Below are 23,498 nucleotides of genomic sequence, written 5' to 3' on the forward strand. Positions count from 1 at the left end.
CTTCAAAATTTAAATTTAAACTTAAATTTAAAATTTTAAATTTATAAATATGTAAATTTATAAATTATTAAATTTGAAATTTAAAATTTTAATTATAGATTTTTTAAATTTCAAAATTTAAAGTTTAAATGGTATACTTTAAGTTTTAAATTTTAAAGTTTCAAATTTCAAATTTGAAATTTCAAATTCCAAATTTCAAATTTCAAATTTAAAACATAAAATCTAATTTACTTTTTAAATTTTAAATTTTAAATTTTAATTTTATATTTTGAATTTTTATTTTTAATTTTTAAAATTTTATTTTTAAATTTTGAATTTTGAATTTTGAATTTTGAGTTTTGAATTTTGAATTTTAAAATTTTAGAAATTTAATTGTTATAAATACTGTGGAATTGTATGATATGTATTCAAACAGCTGTGAAATTTTTTTGTAGTTACAGAATTCCGTATTTCATTTAGACCAAAATCATAAAATAAAAATTCTATGAAATTTTTTAACTATGTATCCAAACATGGCCTTAACTATTTTATTATTACTGTTTAAAACAGTCGGTAGGTATTTATGCTCTTTCTTCTAGAAAAGGAAGAAATTCTTAAAACCCAGGGTGTCGGGGACGGGTATGGGCGCCCGTCGCCGTCCCTAGATGCACGTTACATGGGTAAACGTTAAAGCTATTTTATGATTACTGTTTAGAATATTTGGTAGGTATTACAATGCAATACTTAATTGAGAGGGTAATGATGAATGGCTAACATTACAACATCTTAATGAGATCAATCTTCTCTCAAAGCATAAATCTGAGGCAACAAAACATCAAGTAACCTAATAGTTACAGGAAAGAATCTCAAGTAGTTCTTGATTCAACATGTAATGCTTGAACAATCTACTGATCCCTTTCGGAACACACCAATAGTTACAGGCTCACACGAAGGCCGCGATTGCTTTAGTCTCGGAAACCGATTACACGGAATAGAATTCGAAACCCCAGTAGAATTTCTCTTGCTGCCTAAATCCAAAAACTTTATTTCTCACAACCTGAGCTGCAGATTTTGAAGCTCTCTTCTCTACATTATTGATGGTACCTAGCAAAGTAGGAAGGCGAAAACAAACGCGAGCGCATTGTCGAAGCACCTCGATAGGTTACAGCAGCTAACTAGTTTTCTTGGATAGCTTCCTTTTTTGAATCCTTTCTCGCAAGATATTTGAAGCAGAGATTGAGGCCCCTCGTCGCCGCCTCTTCGGCTTTCTCCCTCTTCGCTTTCCAGCATAGCAGGGCTTCAGATGTGCTTCTTGGGAAGCAGCACCGGCTTCTCCCTCTGCACTCGGATCTTGAATTGTGGCGGTGGTCGGGGCGGTGCTCTCCTCCTCGGAAGGGGAATCGGCTTCTTCTTTCTTCACTAGATCTTGTAGAGGTTGTTGCGAAGCCGTTGGGTGGTTGACTTTCTCAAAATTTTGGTATGCTTCTTCGGCCACTTGATTATAGATCAAGACGTCGTCATCAACATTCTAAAGAAGGAAACAAGAGAAATGTCAACTAGAAGTTAGAAACTTCTTTCTTTTCTCCGGTGAATTATAAATCCAGGACCTGAAGTTTTGACTTCGAAATCGATTTTGTCTTCGCAATTTCATTTCGAACAATTTAGTCCTCGATAGTTTCAGTTTGACAATTCAGTTCCTGAAGTTTGCGGCTGATTTCAGTTCCGTCCCTCGAGTTTTCAAGTTTAACGGATCAAAGTCCAGGGATGATGCTCCCGTTACATGGTTAATTAGATAATAATTCAAAAGGACATTGCTCTTCTGCAGAACAAACTTCGAGGACCAAATTGTCACAATCGAAACTGTAAGGACGAAACGAAATAAGAGTCGCACTTCAGGTAGTAAGTTTTGTAATTAACCCCTTCACACGGAAGGAAGAAAGGTTTATCACAGCAATATCAACTAGGTCATAAAGTTTAAGGTCTATCTAAATATCTTCGGATGTTGATAAAAAACTGAAGTCGGTAAGAACGAGGCAATCCAAAAAGGTGATGAGAAAAATAGGTAGAGAAAGTAAAAAAACGGCATGATCATGTGTGTTTAGGAAGGATTTATCCATAATTTATCTAGGAGAGATAATCGCAACAAATAGGATTGAGCAGCAAAAAGAATGTAATGCCACAAAGACAAAGTGAAAATAGTTTCTTCTAGGGAAAAAATCGTAATAAACCCCCTTAGGAAGAAAGAAGATTTTCATTCAAAGGGGGAAGAATTTAAGCTACAGATTTTCATCATTTTGCCTCCTGCACCAGTGCTATTAGGTGATATCTTTCACTTTTCTCATAATTCAAGGTAGCAGAATGTAGGTTCTTAATTTCAGGGGGCATTCTGAACATCGCAGTACCAATAAAGGTAATTCCTATGTTTTAGCCCTTCCGTTAAGAATTCGTATTGGCCAAACCCACCAAGCATGAGATGAACTTTTCTGAATTGATGATTTAATATAAATAAGGAAAGAAAGAAGGAAAGAAACTGAGCAATCTGATCAACACAAAAAAAAAAAAATCATCAATTAGGGAAAAGAAGGCATTACCGCTTTGCACAAGTCTTTTATGTGATTTGGATCAAAGGTTTTATCAGCAGAGAAGATAAATCCTACAGCACTTCCAATCTTATCGAAATCAGCTGCATCCCCGTAACTCGAAACAGCACTGCCAGGTCTGACTGCATCTTCCATCTCAAAATCCGACACATTGTGGGGCGGGGTGTGGGGCCCCTCAGCCGGCATTACTGCATCTCCGTTCTTTCCAGGAGAGCAGCTAGCGCTCTGAGCGCAGTTGGTCTGGGCGTTAGCAAAATTCCCCACCAAGGATGTTTCTTTAACCGTTTTGCTTGTAGCTTTAGAGAGATGAGACCTTAGATTGAGAACTCTGGATTGAACCGATTCGATGGTTAAGAGGATTTCCTCTAATGAATCATTAACTCCCTTGGATCCGAATAACCAGTGGGTATCTTCATTGCCTTTCATGTTCTGATCCACTGCTTTATGGATTTATTTAAGAATTAAAAACAGAAATAAATCTCATTGGCAATTTTATAAACATGTATTGAGAGAGAATTATCATCAAGCAAGATTTGCATAACATCCAGAAACTTTCAGAAACCAGGCATTTGGCTAATGAAAGGTTGAGATTTTGCGACGGCAGGAAGCAAAAAAATGGGATCTTGGGCCCCAAAAGCAATAGTTCGGAATTGAAGCTTCTACTCCGTACTCATGCAACATCAATTAGATGTTCTGGAGATTTTAACAGAAAAAGCTGTTAGTGCTTCTTCAAACAACACTTCCTCAGAAGTTCTGGCTAGGCCAACTAGGTAAATTACCTACTGAAATAATTGATTGTATAAAGAGAACAAAAAAATATAAAATCATTTGACGACAGAGCATTACATCTTATCAAAAGACACAAGGTTAGTCCCGTCTCAAAGTAAGATGTGTTTGTAGTTTTCACATAAGCCCCTGACTTACAGGCCCATTTGGCATCCAAAATTGGATTGAATAGGATAAGAGCGATGCTTGGGCGAATAATCCCACGACGATGGAATAATTGAATCACAACCGAGATGTTGGTATTGAATGGGATTGGATGTAGCAAATCCCTTACTCTCCCACTAGTTCCACCTACTAACCGTCATCACCTCAAGTGGCTAAACCTTCTTTTCTCCCCTAACATCGCTCTCTTCTATTATCTTAACATATTCAATTCTGAATGCCAAACAGGGAGTGGCTAAACCTTTGTTTCTCCCCTAACATCGCTCTCTTCTCTTATCTTAACATATTCAATTCCGAATGCCAATCAGGGTCAAAGTAGTTATGTCTTCATAATCTAATCGCAGAAGCTGCAATATCCTCAACTATTTGTCCTAAAGAAACCTTCTAGATTTGTCACATATCTGTCTATATTATTTGACTCATCTTTACACCTGCAAACCGGCTCAAGTGGGTTATAATTGTTCATATTACTGCACCAACAGCCAATTTGTTTCAGGTTGTGACAAGATTTTCATGAATCTGTCCTATTATTTAGGTCACATTAGAGATCCAAGGAACAAATAGTCGAACATTTCACCAATCTCCACACAAAGAGAACTGTAAAATATCATTTGTTTCAGAGTTTTATTTTGAAAAAACCTTTAATTGAGTAGTTTACACTAAACCAGTCAAAAAACTTCTAGTAGCAAGAATTTCATAAAATGAAAAATTGAATAACAGCATTACATGTGACTAAAGAAGAATAAAATTTTCACTAATAGATATGGTAAGCAAGACTAGTTTGCGCTAAACCAGTGAACAAGCTTGTAGTAACATTGGATTTCATAAAATGAAAAACTGAATAAGAGCATTACATGTGAATAAAGAAGAATAAAATTTTCACTAATAGATATGGCAAGCAAGATATAGCCCATACTCCCTATAGATTGTTTCGCGCAATAATGAAGTCCTTTTTAATCTACTGTCAAAAATAAGAGGCCACGACAGCATCATTGTTAGACTGGAAACTCAAAATTGCCATGTAACTATGTAAGTGAACTATAATAATGACATCTGGTTTAGATGGTCGATTAAAAACCATCAGGGGCTCAATTGTTTAATTGAAACCTCAAAAACTGTCATTTGACTTAACTGCCACATAGGATAAACTTCAAAGACTAGCTTGTGCTTGTTAAAGTTGGAACTCCAAGGACACAATTGAAATCAGGTTCAAAATATGGAGTAAATTTGCAATTAAAACATGACTATTCTAAATACATAAACGTATAGAAGGAAAAAATTGACAAGAAGAAGTTAAGCAATCATTTATACCTAGATCACCATTATCGTCGTCAATTGAATGACCATCTGTCTCAGCTCTCTTATTTTCTGCATGAGTTGTGAAGGACGGTTACCAAAATATGACCAGGGTACAATACCACAGAAGGGATTTCAGCATACATATACCAATCAAAATAACTATATTTGCATGTATAACCCTCAAAAGTTACAACTTATATCCATACCCTTAGAAATAGCCCATATTTACCCCTTTAAAGTTATCATCCTGCATATACCTTTAGAGAAAACCCATATTTGCAATTGTGCCCCTGTTCTTGAAAGCTTTTCACACTTGAAAAAAATTGGGTCTTCACACTAAAAAAGACGCCACCAGTTGAAATGTTCAGGGTTACCATAATTTCATGCCAAAACTCCAATTTTTCAGTATGAAAGCTCTCAAGCAGAGTGGCTTACATGCAAATATGATCTATTTCTACGGGTACGGGTGCAATAAAACCATTTGCGGGCTATAGAGAAATACAGTCTACCTTTACGCGCATAGAAAAAATTGCAACTTACACCCAAATCATGTATTTTGGAGGATATATATTTGCATATATATATATATACATATGTATGTACATATATATATAAGCTAGGCTCCTATGCTTTCGAAAGTACGGAGGCGTCCATACTTGTAAGTTGTTTTTAATAATGGGACATCCGAATAAAGGATCAGTTCCGTTAGACATGATTTACGCGCTATTGAAACTATCTAGAAACAAAATTTTATAATTTTTGACTTCATTTACCTAGTGAACGAATAACCTCAAAATGAACGGCTGAAAATAAAAATCTCATAAAAAAATAGTGATAAAAGACTCAAATTTCAAATCAGAAGTATTGATGCTGCTATTGATGTTAAGTAGAATTTTCTATTAAAATTTAATGTGATTTGGAATGTTCTACACCGTTGAACTTAAAAACGTGCCACATCGACTGTTAAAATAGTCATTTTTGAGACCTTTTGATCACTTGGTAAATAATGTCGAAAAATTATGAAATTTAGTTTCTAGATAATTCTAATAGCCAAGATTATGCCTAACAGAGCCGATCGTCGAATTGGATGTCCTATCATCGAAAACAACTTACAAACACAGAGGTCTCCATACTTTCGAAAGCACAAGAGACTTACTCCACACACACACACACACACACACACACACACACACACCCAAATCATGTATTTCGGAGGATATATATGTGTGTGTGTGTGTGTGCAGAAATCCCTAAATAATTGTAAAATTGTGAGAAAGAGAAGAGAATCAGCACCATAATAAGAGAAAAAAACATGGTTCGACATATACGACGATGCATCAACTATATCCTCGTATCTCTTTCTTTTTCTCCTCTTCATGGCATTTCTTCTATTACTTTGACAAGTTAAAGGCACAGATCTTGAAACAGATCCATCCAATTCAATCATTTTCGAGTGCAGTTCCTTTTCATGCTCCAATAAAGCAACCTCCCTATCATACTTTTGCGCTTGAGAACTACATTCATGAATATACAACAGCACCTTCTCGATCTGCCACTGGTGCGGTCTGATGTATGCTTTCCAATGAGGAGTCAGCTTTTTCTTCCTGGAACAAATAATGGAATGCCATTCATTTGTCAATAACATGTGAGATATCAAAATATGGCAAATAATAGTGTCAAAGAAATTGCCTATTCAACATAATAAATGATAAGCAGTGTTTTTTCACAAAGGCCAAATGAATAGGGTTTCTATGCTTATTGGAACAAATAGTGGTGGAAAACAAGTGAACTAATAAAATCAGCAGTAAATCCCCATTTCACATAAATTTTTCTATTTGAATTTGTTCAAAACCAATATTACACTGTTTGTCATGGATATTTTGAAAAAGTGGGATACATTTACTCAGATTAGTGGGCATTGTTGCCAATATTTATTAAGTTGATGACTTGATGCTATCTTACCTACTCAGCTACCCAGAACACACATCATTCAATTACTCTGCTATCAGTTTTTGCCATCATGTCCTACAATGCTACTGGTTGAATAAATTGTACAAAACTTGATTGTTTCGGATTGGATCAAACCCAACTTAAACCCTTCTCTAATCCAATATACAACTGCATAGTTGCCCCTAAGCAAACAAAGACACAAGGGCTGAGATCGACAACAGAAAATACTCAAGAGATAAGCAGATTGACAAAAACAATATGCTCCAAGTTCTGAATAAAACTTAAATTCACAAGCCATCTATCTGATATTCTCCCATTTGAAGGATTCTCATATCTTCCCTATGAAGGTGTATATGCCATAGTGGTAAATTGCCCTGTTATCTCATTTGAGAAAGAAAAATGCCTTGCGTATGTATAGTGAGAAATCCCATGGTTCAAGAAAAAAAGGGCAGGGTGACCACCATCTTTGTGGCAAAATATTCCATCGTAAGAGAATACTCCAATAGCTTACAAAATATTCCATTGAACGAGGTAGTCAAATCAATTATGATGGCAGGATGGTGGTAAAATTAACACTTTTGACATTCATATAATCTTTTTAAAGCGCGCTACTGTTAGTACAAGGAATGCAAAAAAAATTACCTATATTTTACAGATAAGAAGCTTACTTGAAAATGCCAGTCCCATTCAAAACAGCAGCATCCCCTTTTGGTGCACTATAGAGAGATTCAGCTTCTCCATCACTCCCATGCGGCTTCAACTCACTATCCGACTCTGAGAAACTATCTCCAAATGAGCTCGAGTATTCGGTGGCGTTGGGATCTTCATCTTTCACTGGCTCAACAGCATTTTCTTTCCCGCATTCAAGAATATCAACTTCTTGATCCATAAATGCATCTTCCTTCCTCCGATCCGCAAAGGCTTCTACGTGAACCGAACTGTCCGCATAGCTATCCATGCAAACCAATCCCGCCGCATCTTTGGGATCAACAAAATCCTTAATCCCCTCCTCTAGTTCAGATTTGATAATTAAATTGGGTTTTCTTTCTTCTTCTGTGCCCTCTAGGGCTTGGGAAGGCCCCATAATTGGCAAATTTCACTTAATGGGACAAAACTCTAGGTTTTTTCCAGCTGCCCAAGAAGAAAAATGCCATCTTTATAATTCAGAACATAAAAAGATTATTAAAAACTAATAATACCAACTGATTCCAGCTACAGTCAAGATATCTACAATGAAAGACCCTAAATTTGAGAGATCTTAACTTGATTTGTGCGGGAAGTGGGTGGAGGGCACAAACCCTAGATTCTTTTGCAGGATTTTAAAAAAAAAAAAGGAGAGAGAGTTCACCTGAATTAATTAAAAAGGGAGGGGTGAAAATGGATAGGAGACAATCGGATATTTGGTGAAACCATATCCGCATCCATTTGTTTTTAGATACAAACTCGGGTACGGATTCAAAATACAAATCGTACATTTCTTCGTATTCAAATATGGATCGAATTTGTATTCGGATATTATTCAGATAATAATATATATTAATAGGCACATATAAATATGAACTAGAATTAGCAACAATGCGACTAAAATTTCACACTCGCATTCAAATTCAAGCCTAAATTTTATTGAATAAAATCTAAACTTGACAAACATAAATGCAATTATAATATGAATCTCATAATAAAATAAATGAAGAACACAATAATTCATCTTCTTCCCTCACAATATATATTAACGTCCCTCTTATCTCCCCACAAAAAGCAATCAAGCTCCGCCATGTCCCCACAAATAGCAATTAAGCTATATCAAGCAATCTAAAACTTTTGTTTATCAAATCAAAGAGAAGGTTAGATACTCCATAATTTAAGACATACCAATCTTTTATAAAAATGTAGAACTACAGATCCATTATCCCGAATATGATTTACGAGAGTATAACCAAACAAAACACATAAATCACAACTAATCAAATCAAAACCTTTTAACAGCACTTTTTCCACACAAAATATATTCGATCAAAACGACGCATTAGAACCTTTCTTCTTTACAGCTTGTTACTCGAGTAACTCAACACGGGGGAGAGGCTTACCACAAGAAGAACAACTGGATGAGTGGATCCAAAACCTAGAGCTCCGGTCCCCACCAGGAGAGCGAAAGAGACAACCCTAGATATCGCCACCAACTCCTCGATCTTGTGTCGTCCTCCTCGCGAGAGTGGGCCGAGCGCGGCTCGGAGTTCGGACCCGAACCAAATGAGCACCTGAGAAAGGGGAAACCCTAACCCTAGATCTCGTCGCAACTACACCACCTCCTCTTTGTCCTCGTCGCGAGAGAGAGAGAGAGAGAGAGAGAGTCGGGTTTAGGGTTTCGTCGGAATCGGTCGGGGAATGGAGAGAGAGAGAGAGAGAGAGAGAGGGAATTGTAATATTGTTAGATGCATTCCAATAAAAATATGTGCAAAATTAAAGAATTCTTTTTCTTTTTTTTCTTTTTGGAATATACTAAGGCTTTGTTTGCCATCATCATCGTTAGTTAATTCAGATTCAGTAAAAATTCAATACGGATATAATGTGCATACATTTTTTTTTTAATTTTTAAATTTGTTGAAAAATTTAGTTTAAAAAAAATTCGGTATAAAATATAAAGTATAAGATAATTTATATTTAAATATAAAAATTATAAATTTTTTTATTCGAATTTTCAATAATTCGGGAATAATTCGCAAATAATTTATTCACGAATTATTCGGCTGGCCTAAAAATTCGCGAATAATTTATTTTTTTGGAAAAAAAATTCGTAAACACACCATTTAATTCGAATTTTCAATAATTCGTGAATAATTCGCAAATAATTTGCGAATTAACTAACAAAGGTTGGAATTACGAGAATATTATGTTACGTGAGGTGAGAAAGTATAATGAAAAAAAAATTCTATTTATTTCCGCATGTAATATTGCATGTAATATTGCATTCCGCATATCGACTAGTTATGATATATTTTCTGCGATCGCACTAGAAAACGTAGAAACATATCTCTATATGTTTTTACTCCAACTCTATTTTATTTAATAGAGTTAGATAGATCTTAATACCAAACTAAGTCTAAAAAACATAAACTATGTACCACTATGATTCTGATTTTTTTAAAAAATTAAATTTTAGTATCTAATTATAGATTTAATTAGCAACCTTCGTGCAAATCTCATAACTATAAATTTATTAAAATAATAAATTAGCTTAAATTTAAAGTTGGAATATCGTTGACCAGCTTAAATCAAATAAACTGAAAGGTTAGATATTAAAATTAAAATTTTGAAAAGGTTGCATAGCCAATCTATATCTATACCTCTATACCTTACCTATAATTAATCTTTAAAAGAAATGCCACGTGGTTGTGTTTCCTTCACTGTTGGTTTTCACCTTATACAACCAACCATATTCGCCTAGGGATGTAATGTGGGCGGTGCCCGGCCGGCACGGCCCACATTTGTGGGCCGAAAGGCGCGGGCCGCGCACAGCCCGGCACGGCCCGGCCCCAAAATCGGGCCGTGCCGTGCCGGGCCAAAGTTCTTGGAACCCGGCCCAGCACGGCCCCCCGGCCTGGACTACACAGGCTGTGCTGGGCCGGGCAGGGCTTCGGGCCACTTTTTTTTATTTTATTAATTTTATTTAAAAATTTTTAAATATTTTTAAAAATAAAAATAAAAATATTATTTTTAAAAAATAATATATCAGTAAAAAAATTTAAAATTTTAAAATATAGCTATAAAAATATTAAAATTTTAAATTATTTTAAAATTTTAAATTTTTTGGATCAAAATACCCTCCCAACAGTCAAATTTTTGACTGTTGGGAAGGGCATTTTAGTCCAAGCACAACCCCCAAAGTCACTTGACTGTTGGGAGTCCCAAAGCAACAGCTCCCAAAGTATTGGGAGTTGGGTAGTGCAGGTCTTGGGAGTTGGGTTGTACCCAACTTGTAAGTCCTTGCCTGGGCCCAGCTCGGGAGGGCCTGGCCACACGGGCCGGGCCTGGGTACTCTTTAGGCCCGGCACTGCCCAGGCCTATGTCGTGCCGGGCCGCGCCGGGCCATCGGGCCGCGGGAGCAAGGCCCAGCACGGCCCAATTTAACCGACCGGGCCGAGCCGGCAGGGTACGCTACAGTACTCGTGTCGTGCCTGGCCCGGCCCGTTTGACACCCCTACATTCGCCTTTCCTACGCTCCTAACGTCTAATTAACGCATCCTCCCAACTTAACCATATCTAAACCGTAAACTTAAAAACCTACACAAAAAGCCCAACTCTTTGTCTTCTCTTCACATATAACGTTTAATTAATGCTTCCATCCACCCTAATTCTAATATAATCGTAAATCATACAAACTCACACAAAAGCCTCCTTCTCTCCTATGCATGTCATGACAATAAAAGACTACTCCTTTTCTATAATAAATTATGACCTCCTTCATTTGGCAAAAGGTATGGCATCCATTTATTTTTTTTCTTTTTTTTCTTTTTTGTTAACTCCTAGTTTTAGTGTATTCTCCTATTCTCATTTAGCATGAGGCGTGAGATTTATAGATCTTTTTTTTTTTTTTTTTCAACTCCTAATTTTAGTATCTTCTCATATTCTCAATATTCGCCCTTTACCTCCTCCCAGCCCTTTTTTTTCTCCTACCCAGCTCGCGCGTCTTGTCTCCTTCTTTACCATCCGTTTTTCCTAACTCCCACAACCCTACATCCTCTTTTTTTGTGTAGAGTTCTTTAGATGCTTCAAGTCATAATGGTGGCGGAGGCGGTGAATGTGATGGCAATAGAGACCAAAGCAACGGCGGCCGCTGCGGCTGTGAAAAAAAGCATGGGCAATGGCAGTGGAGATCGAGGTGGCGGCGAAAGCAATAGCAAGTCTCACCCTTTTAGAGACCAATACCAAGTGAGAGTTCCTCTATATTTTTTTTTTTCTCTCTCTCTTATGTTTTATTTGTTATCTATTTTTAACCTATTTTACAGTATTTTTTGGGATTATTTGATAGTTTCTATTTAAAGTGAGTTGGATTGGATTAAAAATCTAATGTTTCGATAATACCTGCCAGCCGCATCGCGCGGATAACTACACTAGTTCAAAATAATTCTTAGTTTATATAAGTTATGTATATTTTTACCATATATTAAAAATTTTGTATTCTTATAAATCATATTCATGTTTGTGCTCGTCTAGATCTGAATATTTTTTAGGGGTAATTGCTTATATATTCCTGAAAAATTTTCGACTTTCATATTTACCTCTCTTAGTTAAAAGAGCTAATATAAAAATATCCTTTCAAAGTTCCAAGTTCTTTCAAAATGTATCCTTATAAGTTAACTGGATCAGCTGTTATCTCTGTGAAATACTGTTTTTGCCATTTCAAATATACTCTTTATCATCACCAATTTTTCTTATTTGTCCTTAAGTTAGGGTAAAAAAGCTTTAGTTTGGAGCAAAATAGGTATTTTAACTATTTTTTAACTATGGTTGAAACTTAACTCAAGTTTATCCAATATAACTTAACGGGCACTAATAGGAAGGGTATTTTGAATAATAGAAACATATGAAGGGTATATTTACAACAAGGGTTTTTGCAATATCCCCTGATAAATTTTATTTGCAAAAATAGCCCCGTCCAAAAATTATTTGCAAAAATGGCCCTGCCCCTGCCACACCAGCGCTACGTTAGCGCCACGCGGGCAGGGGCGGGCCCAGGTGTTTAAGTTGAACACGGTGAACCATTCACCGTGTTCAATACAAAATTTTTGTATTGGACACGGTGAATGGTTCACCGTGTCCAATACAAATACCCCAACAATGAGTAAGTTGGAGGTATTTGTATTAGACACGGTGAACCATTCACCGTGTCCAATTATTTGTATTGGACACGGTGAATGGTTCACCGTGTCCAATACAAATATTTCGATCTTAACTATTTTGTATTGGACACGGTGGACACGGTGAATCATTCACCGTGTCCAATACAAAAACTTTGTATTGAACACGGTGAATGGTTCACCGTGTTCAACTTAACCATCTGGCCCAGCCCCACCCGCGTGGCGCTTGCGTGGCGGGGGCAGGGCCATTTTTGCAAATAAATTTTTGACAGGACCAATTTTTAAAAAAAAAAATTATAAGGGGGCTATTTGCAAAAAAAGCCCTTATTAACTGGATCAGCTGTTATCTCTGTGAAATTACTGTTTTGCCATTTCAAATATACCCTTTTATCATCACCAATTTTTCTTATTTGTCCTTAAGTTAGGGGTAAAAGAAGCCTTTAGTTTGGAGCAAAATAGGTATTTTACTATTTTTTAACTATGGTTGAAACTTAACTCAAGTTTAATCCAATATAACTTAACGGGCACTAATAGCGAGGGTATTTTTGAATAATAGAGAAACATATGAAGAGTATATTTACAACAAAAAAAGTAAGAGAAAACAAGATATTTCAAAATTTTTGAGGAGTTTAGAGACAATTATTCTATTTTTTATTCGGATATGAATGAGATCGAATCCGAGCGCGGACACAGTTGGACATTTTTGATCCATTGTCAGCCCTATTTCCAAGAATATTCCATAATTCATAAAATTTGCTTTTAGGAGGGCGGAGGTCTTCATCTTGCTAAGCCGTTTTAGATGATATGAATTTTTGGATCGATGATTAGAACCGTTAAAATTGATTTAAGAGTATTTAAAGTGTCTGTAAACTAAATTTCATGAATTTTAAAAATTATTTACGTAGTAATCAAAGGATCACAAAATCTATAGATTTTGACGGTCTATATGAGCCATGCTTGTTTAAAGGTGTAGAACAATCCAAATAATTTGAATTTTTGATAGAAAATTTTTTATACTATTTAAATTACGTTTGATAATTTCTATCATGAATTGAAAAAATCTAACAGCTATCTTCACAAGGTTATTTATTTTTGACCATTTATTTGTCGATTTCTTCAATGAACTTGATAAAAAATTTTAAAATGCATGAAATTTAGTTTTTAAACATTATAAATACTCTAGATCCACTTTAACGATTCTGATCATCAATTCGAGATCCCTACCATTTGGAACGACTTAGTCAGAGTGTGATGAGTAAGGGTTAGATTTTCGAACAAAAAGAATTAAGTAAACTTGCATGGAGTTCCCCCTCAATTATAGGATATTATGAAATAGCCCCCTATCAGCTTTGTCACTATTCTTTAACTTTGATCCTTCTTATCTTTTAATTTTCTAAAATTAAATTAAAAATTATCAACTTTATTAATAATGACCATAAAATATATAGCTCCGTTCACATTTTAACAACTAAAACTAAAATAATTATAATATATTAAAATTTTAATTTAACTAATTAAAATTAAATTAATTAATAAATTAAAAATTAGGGACGTGTAGAACCTCCTCTACATCTAGGGATGTCAATGGGTATGGATACCCGAAATTTTATCCGAACCCGAACCCGAATGAAACGGATATATCCGATGGATATGGATATGGATTTGGATATGGATATAAAAAATAAAAACCCGACGGATATGGATTCGGATATGGATTTTGATTGTATCCGACCCGAACCCGAACCCGACCTGAACCCGAATTTATTTTGTATTATATATAATATATATATATAAATTTGATGTTATATTTGAATTTGTATTTTAAAAATTTAAATTTAATATAATATATTTTGAAATATTGAAAAAAGAAATAATTGTTTCAGGTTCAAATTTTCGGGTTCGGGTTCGGGTTCGGGTTTCGGATTTTTGGTCGGGTTCGGGTTTGGATATGGATTTTTAAAATCCGTCGGGTTCGGATTCGGGTTCGGGTCTCGGGTTTGGAGTCGGGTTCGGGTTCGGGTTTTTAAAAATCCGCCCCGAATCTGACCCGTTGACATCTCTTAGACTACATCTCTTTCGCTATCTCTTTGGCCTCCTCCGTCATCTTCATTTTACCACCACCGTCGTCATGCGTGGTAGCGGAGACGGAGCTAGCTAGACCTCGTCATCCTCCGCTTATTCGACCACATATTGCTTCTTCATATTATGGAAACAATAATAATAACCTACAATAACAAGAAGAAGATGATGATGATGATAAAGTTGCACCATTTAAAATTAATTAAAATATACTATTTAAGATTAGTTAATACTTCCATTGTTATAAAACTCTTTTCCAGCTATATATGTCGATACTAAGGCCTCTTATATGTGCTTACGCTTTTTATTTTTTTTAAGTCAATTCTACATCATTTTATGTGCATGTTGACATTGGTTGCAATATATAGATCCGATATATAGGATTTGTTTGATAAAAGAATAAAAGAATAAAAGAATAAGATCAAGGTTCAGTATTAACTTTTCTTTCATTTTAGTTTTACTTTTGTTCCAAAAGAATAAGTTTGCATATTAATAAACAATGACATGAGTATCAAATTCCATCTTTCGTTGTATCAAAGTTGCACTATGATATATATATATATATATATATAGAGTGAGGCTACTATGCTATTAAAAGTTATAATTTTAGATTATTATTATTATTAAAAGTTATAATTTTAGGTACTCCAAATACTCTACTATGCTATTTAAAATTAATATTTATAATTTTTAATTATTTAAATTTTAAATTTGACATTTTATATTTATAAATTTAGATTTAATTTAAAATTTAAAATTTATAACTTTGAAATTTGAAATTTAAAAATTTAGATTTTAATTTTAAAATTTTCTATTAAAAGTTATCTATTTAAATTTGAAAATTTAAATATAAAATAAAAAATTTAAATTCAAATATAATATTAGGATAATATTTATTATTTTCTATTTATAACTCCCCACTATTTTTCTTATCCCATCTTATCTATCCAAACGACTCTTTTTTTTTATTTCTAAATAATCAATTTTTATTCAATATAAAATTAATTTATTTCAGTATCTATTCATGAAATAACTATATTTTTTTATTAATTCCGAATCTAACGGAGTCTCTAATTATTAATTTTAAAAAATAAAAAATAAAAAAAAAAAAACTACAAATAAAATTAATAAAACCTCCCCTTTCGCTTTCTCTCTCTCTCGTGTTCGTTTTCGCGTTCCGGAGCCCGGAGCCCGGAGGGGTCGCATCCTCTCCCTCCCCCTCGCAAAACCCTAACCCTAACCCTAACCCTAATTCGTTCTCGTGCTTCGATTCCTCCTGCGACGCCGCGGTGTTCGACGGATTCGCGCAGAAATCGGCGAGGTTCCTCTCTCGTCGCCCCTCTCTCTCGTCTCTCCTCAGCTCTCTTCTCTCTCTCTCTCTCTCTCTCTCTATCTCTCTCTTGGTCCCTCTCTCTCTCAGCTCGATCTCCTCTCGCGGTGGCGATATGGACGACGGCGGCGGCGGCGCTACAATCCGCGGACGCCGGAGGAGGTGTTTAGGGATTTTAGAGCGAGAAGGGCCGGGATTATCAAAGCCCTAACCACTGGTCTCTCTCTCTCTCTCTCTCCTTCTCTCTCTCTCTCTCGTTCTCGCTCTAGTTTTGGTGTTGGATTTGGTAGAGATTAAGTTTGATTTGGGTTTCGTGGGTTAATTTGATCTAACGAGGGTTTTTTGGTTGTTGGTGATGCAGATGTGGAGAAGTTCTACCAACAGTGCGATCCTGGTGAGCTTCATATTTATTTTATTCTTAATTTGGTGGTTCTAGGATATATTATGTGTTCGTTTTTTCCTTTTTTTTTCTTTTTTTTTTTTTTTGTTGTTGTTGGAATTGGTATTGTTTTTTTTCCCTTCCTACTATGTTTTTTTTTTTTTTTATCTTTTTTGAATGTATGTTATTGTAGGAAGTCTGATAGCTTTGGCAATCGTAAATTATGTGTTTTTATATAATTTTGGAATTTTGGAGTGTTGAGTTTTGTTTGGCCAACTCTATAGAAAGAATCTGTGCTAATGCTTATTGTTATTGTGAATTGAAAATTGTAAAATGTTGTTCTGTGTGTTCTACCTCTTCAAACTGGCTCGCGGTCACCTGTTTAATTGGTTTTCTTTGTCCCTTTTGCTATTCTCAGTTATGATACCATAAATCCAATTATTTTGGCCTAATTGGGGTCAAATTTTATTTACCTTTGTCACACAAGTAAGTCCGATTGGTTCAACGTAAAACCGTGAAAAATAATTTTCCGTGGAAAAAAAAAAATCGGTGGAAAAAAAGTTTTACGTTTTGTAGTGTTTGGTTCGTAGGAAAAAAAAATTTGTTTTCCATCAACATTTGTTGGTTGAAAGAAAAAAAATTCACATTTGTTTGGTTCAATGGAAAAAATAAATGAAAAAGTTTTACGCAGCTTGCGTTTTCGTTTTCCCCCGAAAAACATCGGAAAACGAAAACTTCAATTTTTCTCCCGATCCTTAAAAAATGCTTTTACAGAAAAAAAAATTTTACATCGAACCAAACAAGCAGAAAAGCATTTTTCATACCGAAAACAATTTTTCGGTTCGTTTTACGTCGAACCAAAAGCCCCCTAAAGTGAAAATGAAACATGGTTGGAGTAAATAAGTCAACTTGGTAATTTTTTTGTTGGGAATTGGCTAGTCAGTTCTCTTAACCTGTAGTGTAGTAGGAAAGTAATTTTTTGACAGAAATTTTATACTTGGTGTAACCAGTCGTACGAAAGGATCCGAGGTTGGGTACAATTTTGATTCTTGGTATTCTCTGACGTTGTAAGGACCCTATATATCATTGGGTGCTCTTCAAGTATGAATTCTTATACTAAATGCCTTTTGTTGTTTATGAGCTGAACTAAGATATGAATTGATCAAAAAATACTTCTTTGTGTTGCTTTTCTCTTTTGGAACTCTTCTTTTTTGTATCCCTAATCTTCAGAGCAATTTGATTATCATTTGAACAAGGAGACGACTCTATTGTCTGTTCATGGGTGACAATGGTGCACTCCATCGAGAATGAGATAGTTGGGTATATAGGGAAAGATAAACTATAGAGAGTTGTCATTGATTCATTCATGCCTAATTGTAAACTAACTTGTCGTATAAGAATGTAGTCATTTCATATTTAAGAGGTCTTAACATGACAAGAACTCTTAATAGACTCTTTACTATTATAACTTCTCTAAACATGACAGCTGTATAGAGATAAAGATACCAAATATGCCTAGTATCATGCCATTCTGAGTTTGTGACCTCTTGAAATAATCTTGTCAAATGTTGAAATATTTTTACCAACAAGATTAGTATACTGAACCTGGCATGTATAGACAACATATCTTTGTTGATCAAATGGTATGATGAGGCACAGTCCATGCATGTCATAAGTCTTGTGCTTTTGCTCCTGTGCACAAACAAATAACCGAATTGTTGTGACAGCAAATAAGCAAATTGTTGAAACAAGGTCTGATTTTTGCTTGTTTATCGTTCCACTGATAAAGATGATTCAGTACCGTTTGGTTCGGGTATAAGCAAGAACTAGCTATTATAGGAATAGGTACAAGTATGGGGATAAGAAAAATAGTGTTTGGATGAAAATTGGGTTGTTCCCGGGGATAAGAACAATTTTAGATAGTTTTATATAGAAAATAGAGGTGTTGGTGGGGATAACCGAGAACTACTATTCTCGGGTAAAAAATTAGCATTTGGGTATAAAGGGGGGGATAAGGGCCTATTCCTATACCTATCCCCTAACCAAATGCTGGGTATGGGATTGTGTTATCAGTAGTATACAGTTTATTGATGTTTTATCATGACCGCAGTGAGTATATATTTTTACTTTTGCGCAAGTGGGTCTTTAATAACTTTTCTCATCTCCGTCTGTAATGTCTCGCTAGTCTCATCCTACAATGGTTTTGAAAATTCAAAAAGTTTGTCGGTACTCTAATTTTTTCTTGTTGGAGTTTCAATCCATTGTAATCTTTTTTTAAAGGATTAACCACGACCACTTGGTTACCTTAATAACTCTTCTATTGCTGTGGCTTCTTAAAAACAAATCCTTTTTGTACAGTCGTTTGGAACACTTAAAATATTATAGCGAATTTAACTGATATGTCGCTCCTAAATTCCTCTTAAAGATCATTAGTAAACAAATGTAAGAGTGAGATTCTTGCGGCAAGGGAGTTATTCAAGACATGCAATGTGTTCTCTAATTGCTCGTGAATGTTCTTGCTCTAGGTTTGTCAACTCAAACAGTGGAATGGGCAGTCCATGTTTCTTTTCAACTCTTCTATATTTGTTGAAGTTCTTTACCATAGAGAGGGAGTATAGAGTAGAAAAAGAGTGGAAATGGAGAAGAAGAAAGTAGGGGGAGAGGAAACATTCCTCATATGTTTTGTCTGCAGTGCAATGAAATATTTATAGATCCATCATCCATCATTTAACTAACAAAACCTAAGGACATTTCCTATTAAGTCCTTTTGATGTATTAAGACCTAGTATGAGATTCTATTTGTAATCAACCTATAGAACAAGGTTTTTATGTGAACAATCATACCTTAAGACTTGTTATGTTTGTTGTTTTCCCTCTCCGCGTGCTATATCAAGAAGATTTTGCAGTTCTCTACACAAGTGTGCTGTATACTTGTAGGATTTAGTACATGAAGGCCTATTGATGGATCGGTGTTGAATTCCTGATAATGTGATACCTTTTTCCTTTTTTCTTTTTTCTTCCGTTTTTGCAGAGAAGGAGAACTTATGTCTGTATGGCCATCCTGATGAGACTTGGGAAGTGAACTTGCCTGCTGAGGAAGTCCCTCCTGAACTTCCAGAACCAGCATTAGGGATAAATTTTGCTCGTGATGGGATGGAAGAAAAGGATTGGTTGTCTCTGGTCGCGGTTCACAGTGATTCATGGCTACTGTCTGTTGCCTTCTACTTTGGAGCACGTTTTGGGTTCGACAAGGAATCAAGGTATCTCTTTATCCATCCCTTTGGTGTTATTTATGTTTGTTGTACCCATTTTTAAAAAAGCATTTTGTCATGTGTTTTAGCTAAGACTAAATGAATGGTGCTGTTGTTATGTAGTCTCTCTCATATTATGCTGATTCAAAAAAGATAATACATCTAGATTTTAAGGGCTCTTATTTTCACTCCCACTAATGGGAGGTCTAGGGAGAACAAGATTCAAATAGGCAAGCAGATATAGGTTTAACTTCATACCCTGGGCTTTTTCTGGAAACTTTTGGCTACAGAACCCCTTTTATCAGGACTATGTCATTAGTTTGTACTCCAGTGGCTTTCCATGGGGTTTTGATCTTGTTTTTTTAATTCTTTTTATATTCACATATCTCATGCTTTTCCATGCAATTATCATATCTTTCCTCGATATGTTTCATACTAGGTTTACATTACTGTTTTTTAGGTAGTAGTACTGCAAATTTAGTTCTATAAGCTTGCAATGTGGGACTCCTACATGATTGGATTTGAATTTGATTGTTGTATGATGTTCTTCTCACCTGTTTCAGAATGCAATCATGACATATATTAACTTTGCAACTCACTGGAATTACTTGTAGCTTGATCCTTCTAGCTTGGTACTTCATGATTCAAAATTACAATGATGTTTGAACTTCCTCTTGAAGGTAATCTCGTGTGGCACCTCTAGTATCTTGTTTCTTTTTGAATGTTTTACTGAAGAAAGACGATAAGCATATATTATGCTTCATCTCTCAAATGCGGCTGCCTTTTCTGTTTACTTTCAGATACTATTGTTACAGTATTACTTCTTTGAATTCCATTTTTGGGTATGTGGGATTGGTTGTGGTAAATTTGTGATTTTTTTTTTTTTGGATTTTTCATTTTATCTCCGAGCTTCAGTAATGGGTTTGTATGTAGTTACATAATCATGAACTCGTACAAACCTACAAAAAATTATTCTACACTAAGGAAGATATAATATTGTTTTTATGTGAATCCTATTTGTCAGCGCGGAATTCTTTTTAAAGCATCAGTACAACAAAAAGAGCATACGCAATTTGTTTGTCAATTTGTCTAATTGCAGGAGGCGGCTTTTCACCATGATTAATGGCCTTCCCACTATATATGAAGTTGTGACCGGGACTTCGAAGAAGCAATCAAAAGAAAAAACCTCCAACAGCAGCAAGAACAAATCAGGCTCCAAAGTTAGTACAAATAGTATTTCTTCCTTTATTCATCCTTTTTTTTTGAAGGGTAACATGCGCCGAGGTCCCTAACCTTTTTAGGAAGCTTCAATTTACCCCCCTTAACTACAATTGTTACAATTGGTACCCTAACTTTTGCATTATATTGCAATGTCAGCCTTCTGGTATCGCTGCAAACTCTGAATTTTATAATATATGCCGTTGGCAAATTTTGATTTCCTACTCACTGAAGTGTCTCTCTGTAAAAAGCTTTTTCTAACGGAAAACCAACTTTCCCTCATGAATTGGATGACTATGCTACTTAAAGAGTAATTTTGTAAGAAACTACGCTTTCAAGGGGCTTACATGAAGATTCAGATTTTGCAGGGATAAGTGTAAATAGATGATTTCACAGGGGCGCATGTAAAATCCCCTTTCCTTTTACTTGCAATTGAACTGATCTTATCAAAATTTGGAACACGAAGGCCTCGAAGGTGGCTCCCAAGAAAGAGGAGGAAGAGCGAGAAGGGGAGGACGGCGAGGAGTATGAGGAAGATCACGGGAGCACTCTGTGCGGGGCGTGCGGGGAGACCTACGCGAACGACGAGTTCTGGATCTGCTGCGACGTGTGCGAGAAGTGGTTCCACGGTAAGTGTGTTCGGATCACCCCGGCCAGGGCCGAGCACATCAAGCAGTACAAATGCCCCGGTTGCAGTAACAACAAGAGGGCTAGGGCTTGACAGGCGTCGGCGAGCTTAACGTTTATTGCTTCAACATTTAACGGTAGAACCATCGGAAAATTAGGGTTAGAAGAACCATTTTGGGGGCCACGTGTTGCGATCGATAGGATTATGGTCTTGTTGTAGAATCAGGTGTAGGCTTTTTCTTTTTCTTTTTTCTCCCCTTCCTTTTTGGTGGTGCTGGACATAATCTGTGTTAATTATTGGTGTTTGGATGTGTGTTTGTGTGGGGGATCTTCTCTGTAGTGTTAAACTAACTTTAACAAGTAGTTGAAGTTTCTCAGCTTCTTAAAAAAAGTGCTTTTCTTTCAGTGGATCTTCTTCTTCTGGTAGAGAGCTTTTATTTACTTTGATTTAGTTGTAACAATGAAGATGTTCCTTTTTACGACTACGAAGTGCAATTTTAGTAACGAACTTAGTTGTCTCTGGAAGATGTTACTGTTGATATGGGACACTGGTGACTCAAAATCTTTTTTAGAGCCCTTTTGGTGTTCTTCAGGCTCATCAATCACTAATAAGTAATAAATAGAGTTGAGGCGAAGATATACTGAAATAATATGCAAATATGATAAATCATACTTATGTAATATAATTTTTCTACAATTTCAAACGAAACCTAAGTTGAAAGTTTATAAGGACCGTTGGATCAAATTGCATTATTATTAAGTGAAACATGTTTAGGAACTATATACTCTCTTTATCGGCGTCGGGCGAATTGTGAGTTTATTTGGGTTCGCGGTATCTCTTGTTCTGCGGTTAGTTATATTTTTACGAAGGATTCATTACAAATCAATCTTCAATAGGGCCAAAAATCTTCCTTTAGAGATGTGCGACGTCACGTCATTGGCTTTGGACTGCAATAATGCATCCATAGCTGACTCTGATGATTCAGAACATTTGTTCAAAGTACGTATTTGTAGTGTGTAGTTGATGATTCAGAATATTTGTTCAAAGGTATGTATGTATTTGTAGTGTGTAGTGCTCGTTCATAATTTTGTAACATAAGTATGCTTTAGTAGAACTGAGCTCGGGGGGACTCGGAATCACTTGACATCTTTTTGCCGAACTTTTCGCCCTATAGCTTTACACTACAGTAGAGGCAAATTCATGAGGAATTCTACACTGTCACACTTGCACCACGTCATCAATAATAAGTCAATCATATTTTTTTTTTTCAAACAAAAATATAATAATTTTTTTTTTTTTTTACAATCATGATGGAACATATACCCCTAAAATGAGACATTTGATTGATTTGTTACGCCACGTCGTCATCAATATATCCGTTGGATTCTAAAATTTTTCCAAATGCAGAGCCCTGGAGGATCTTTCAGCTTTTACCCGAATTTTGTTTGACATTAGCATCTCTGTTCTTTGTTTGGCAACAGACACTAATAAAAGATAAAACAAATGCTATTTCTATATAATTTGATATGCCAATAAAAAAAAAAGCAGCAGCTTTTCTCTTAGATTAGCTTATAATATATTTTGGCTAAAAGATTGATGATAATTAATTTATTTTAAAAAAATTCAAAAGCCAAAAACAATTGCTTCTAAAGTTTTGTTTATTTCAGTGTCAAACAAAAACATACATTATTCCCTCTTACGATATTCCATATAGACCTTGTTTGGTATCGTATTTATTTTTTAGTTTTGGGAAAACTTCAGAAAACCCCCTGTGGTTTCATAATTTCTCACTTTGCCCCCCTGTGGTTTAAAATATATCAAATTACCCCCCTGTAGTTTCGTTTTTATCTTTTCGGTAGCTTTTTCGTTAATATTTAATTAAATTATATACAAAAAACTTCAGATACCTATCTAGATTTATCAAATATTCACTTTAGTACCCTTTAATTTTACTTTATAACTGATTTAAGAAAAAAAAT

At 35.2% G+C, this 23,498-nt stretch overlaps 2 protein-coding genes across 4 annotated transcripts; one reads left to right on the plus strand and one right to left on the minus strand.

Moving 5' to 3' along the window:
* On the minus strand, nucleotides 657-9,181 carry LOC109725711. Of its 3 annotated transcripts, none has more exons than XM_020255013.1 (6): nucleotides 8,864-9,181; nucleotides 7,445-7,907; nucleotides 6,120-6,430; nucleotides 4,839-4,895; nucleotides 2,571-3,016; nucleotides 657-1,507 (listed from the first exon to the last, which is right to left on the minus strand). In XM_020255013.1, exons 2-6 carry the CDS (start codon nucleotides 7,858-7,860, stop codon nucleotides 1,151-1,153), a joined length of 1,587 nt encoding a protein of 528 aa, XP_020110602.1. In that variant the 5' UTR covers nucleotides 7,861-7,907; nucleotides 8,864-9,181; the 3' UTR covers nucleotides 657-1,150. The 3 variants fall into 3 exon arrangements, with proteins under 3 accessions (XP_020110602.1, XP_020110603.1, XP_020110604.1); XM_020255014.1 differs by lacking the exon at nucleotides 8,864-9,181 and adding an exon at nucleotides 8,753-8,842; XM_020255015.1 differs by lacking the exon at nucleotides 8,864-9,181 and adding an exon at nucleotides 8,810-8,829.
* LOC109725626 (PHD finger protein ALFIN-LIKE 8-like) lies at nucleotides 16,135-21,926 on the plus strand. Its single transcript, XM_020254867.1, is given in 6 exon segments — nucleotides 16,135-16,177; nucleotides 16,180-16,260; nucleotides 16,405-16,437; nucleotides 19,454-19,682; nucleotides 20,773-20,893; nucleotides 21,358-21,926. Coding segments are annotated over 6 exon segments (738 nt in total). The 5' UTR covers nucleotides 16,135-16,158; the 3' UTR covers nucleotides 21,613-21,926.

This window comes from Ananas comosus, linkage group 20, assembly GCF_001540865.1.
Source record: "Ananas comosus cultivar F153 linkage group 20, ASM154086v1, whole genome shotgun sequence".
Lineage (NCBI taxonomy): Eukaryota > Viridiplantae > Streptophyta > Magnoliopsida > Poales > Bromeliaceae > Ananas > Ananas comosus.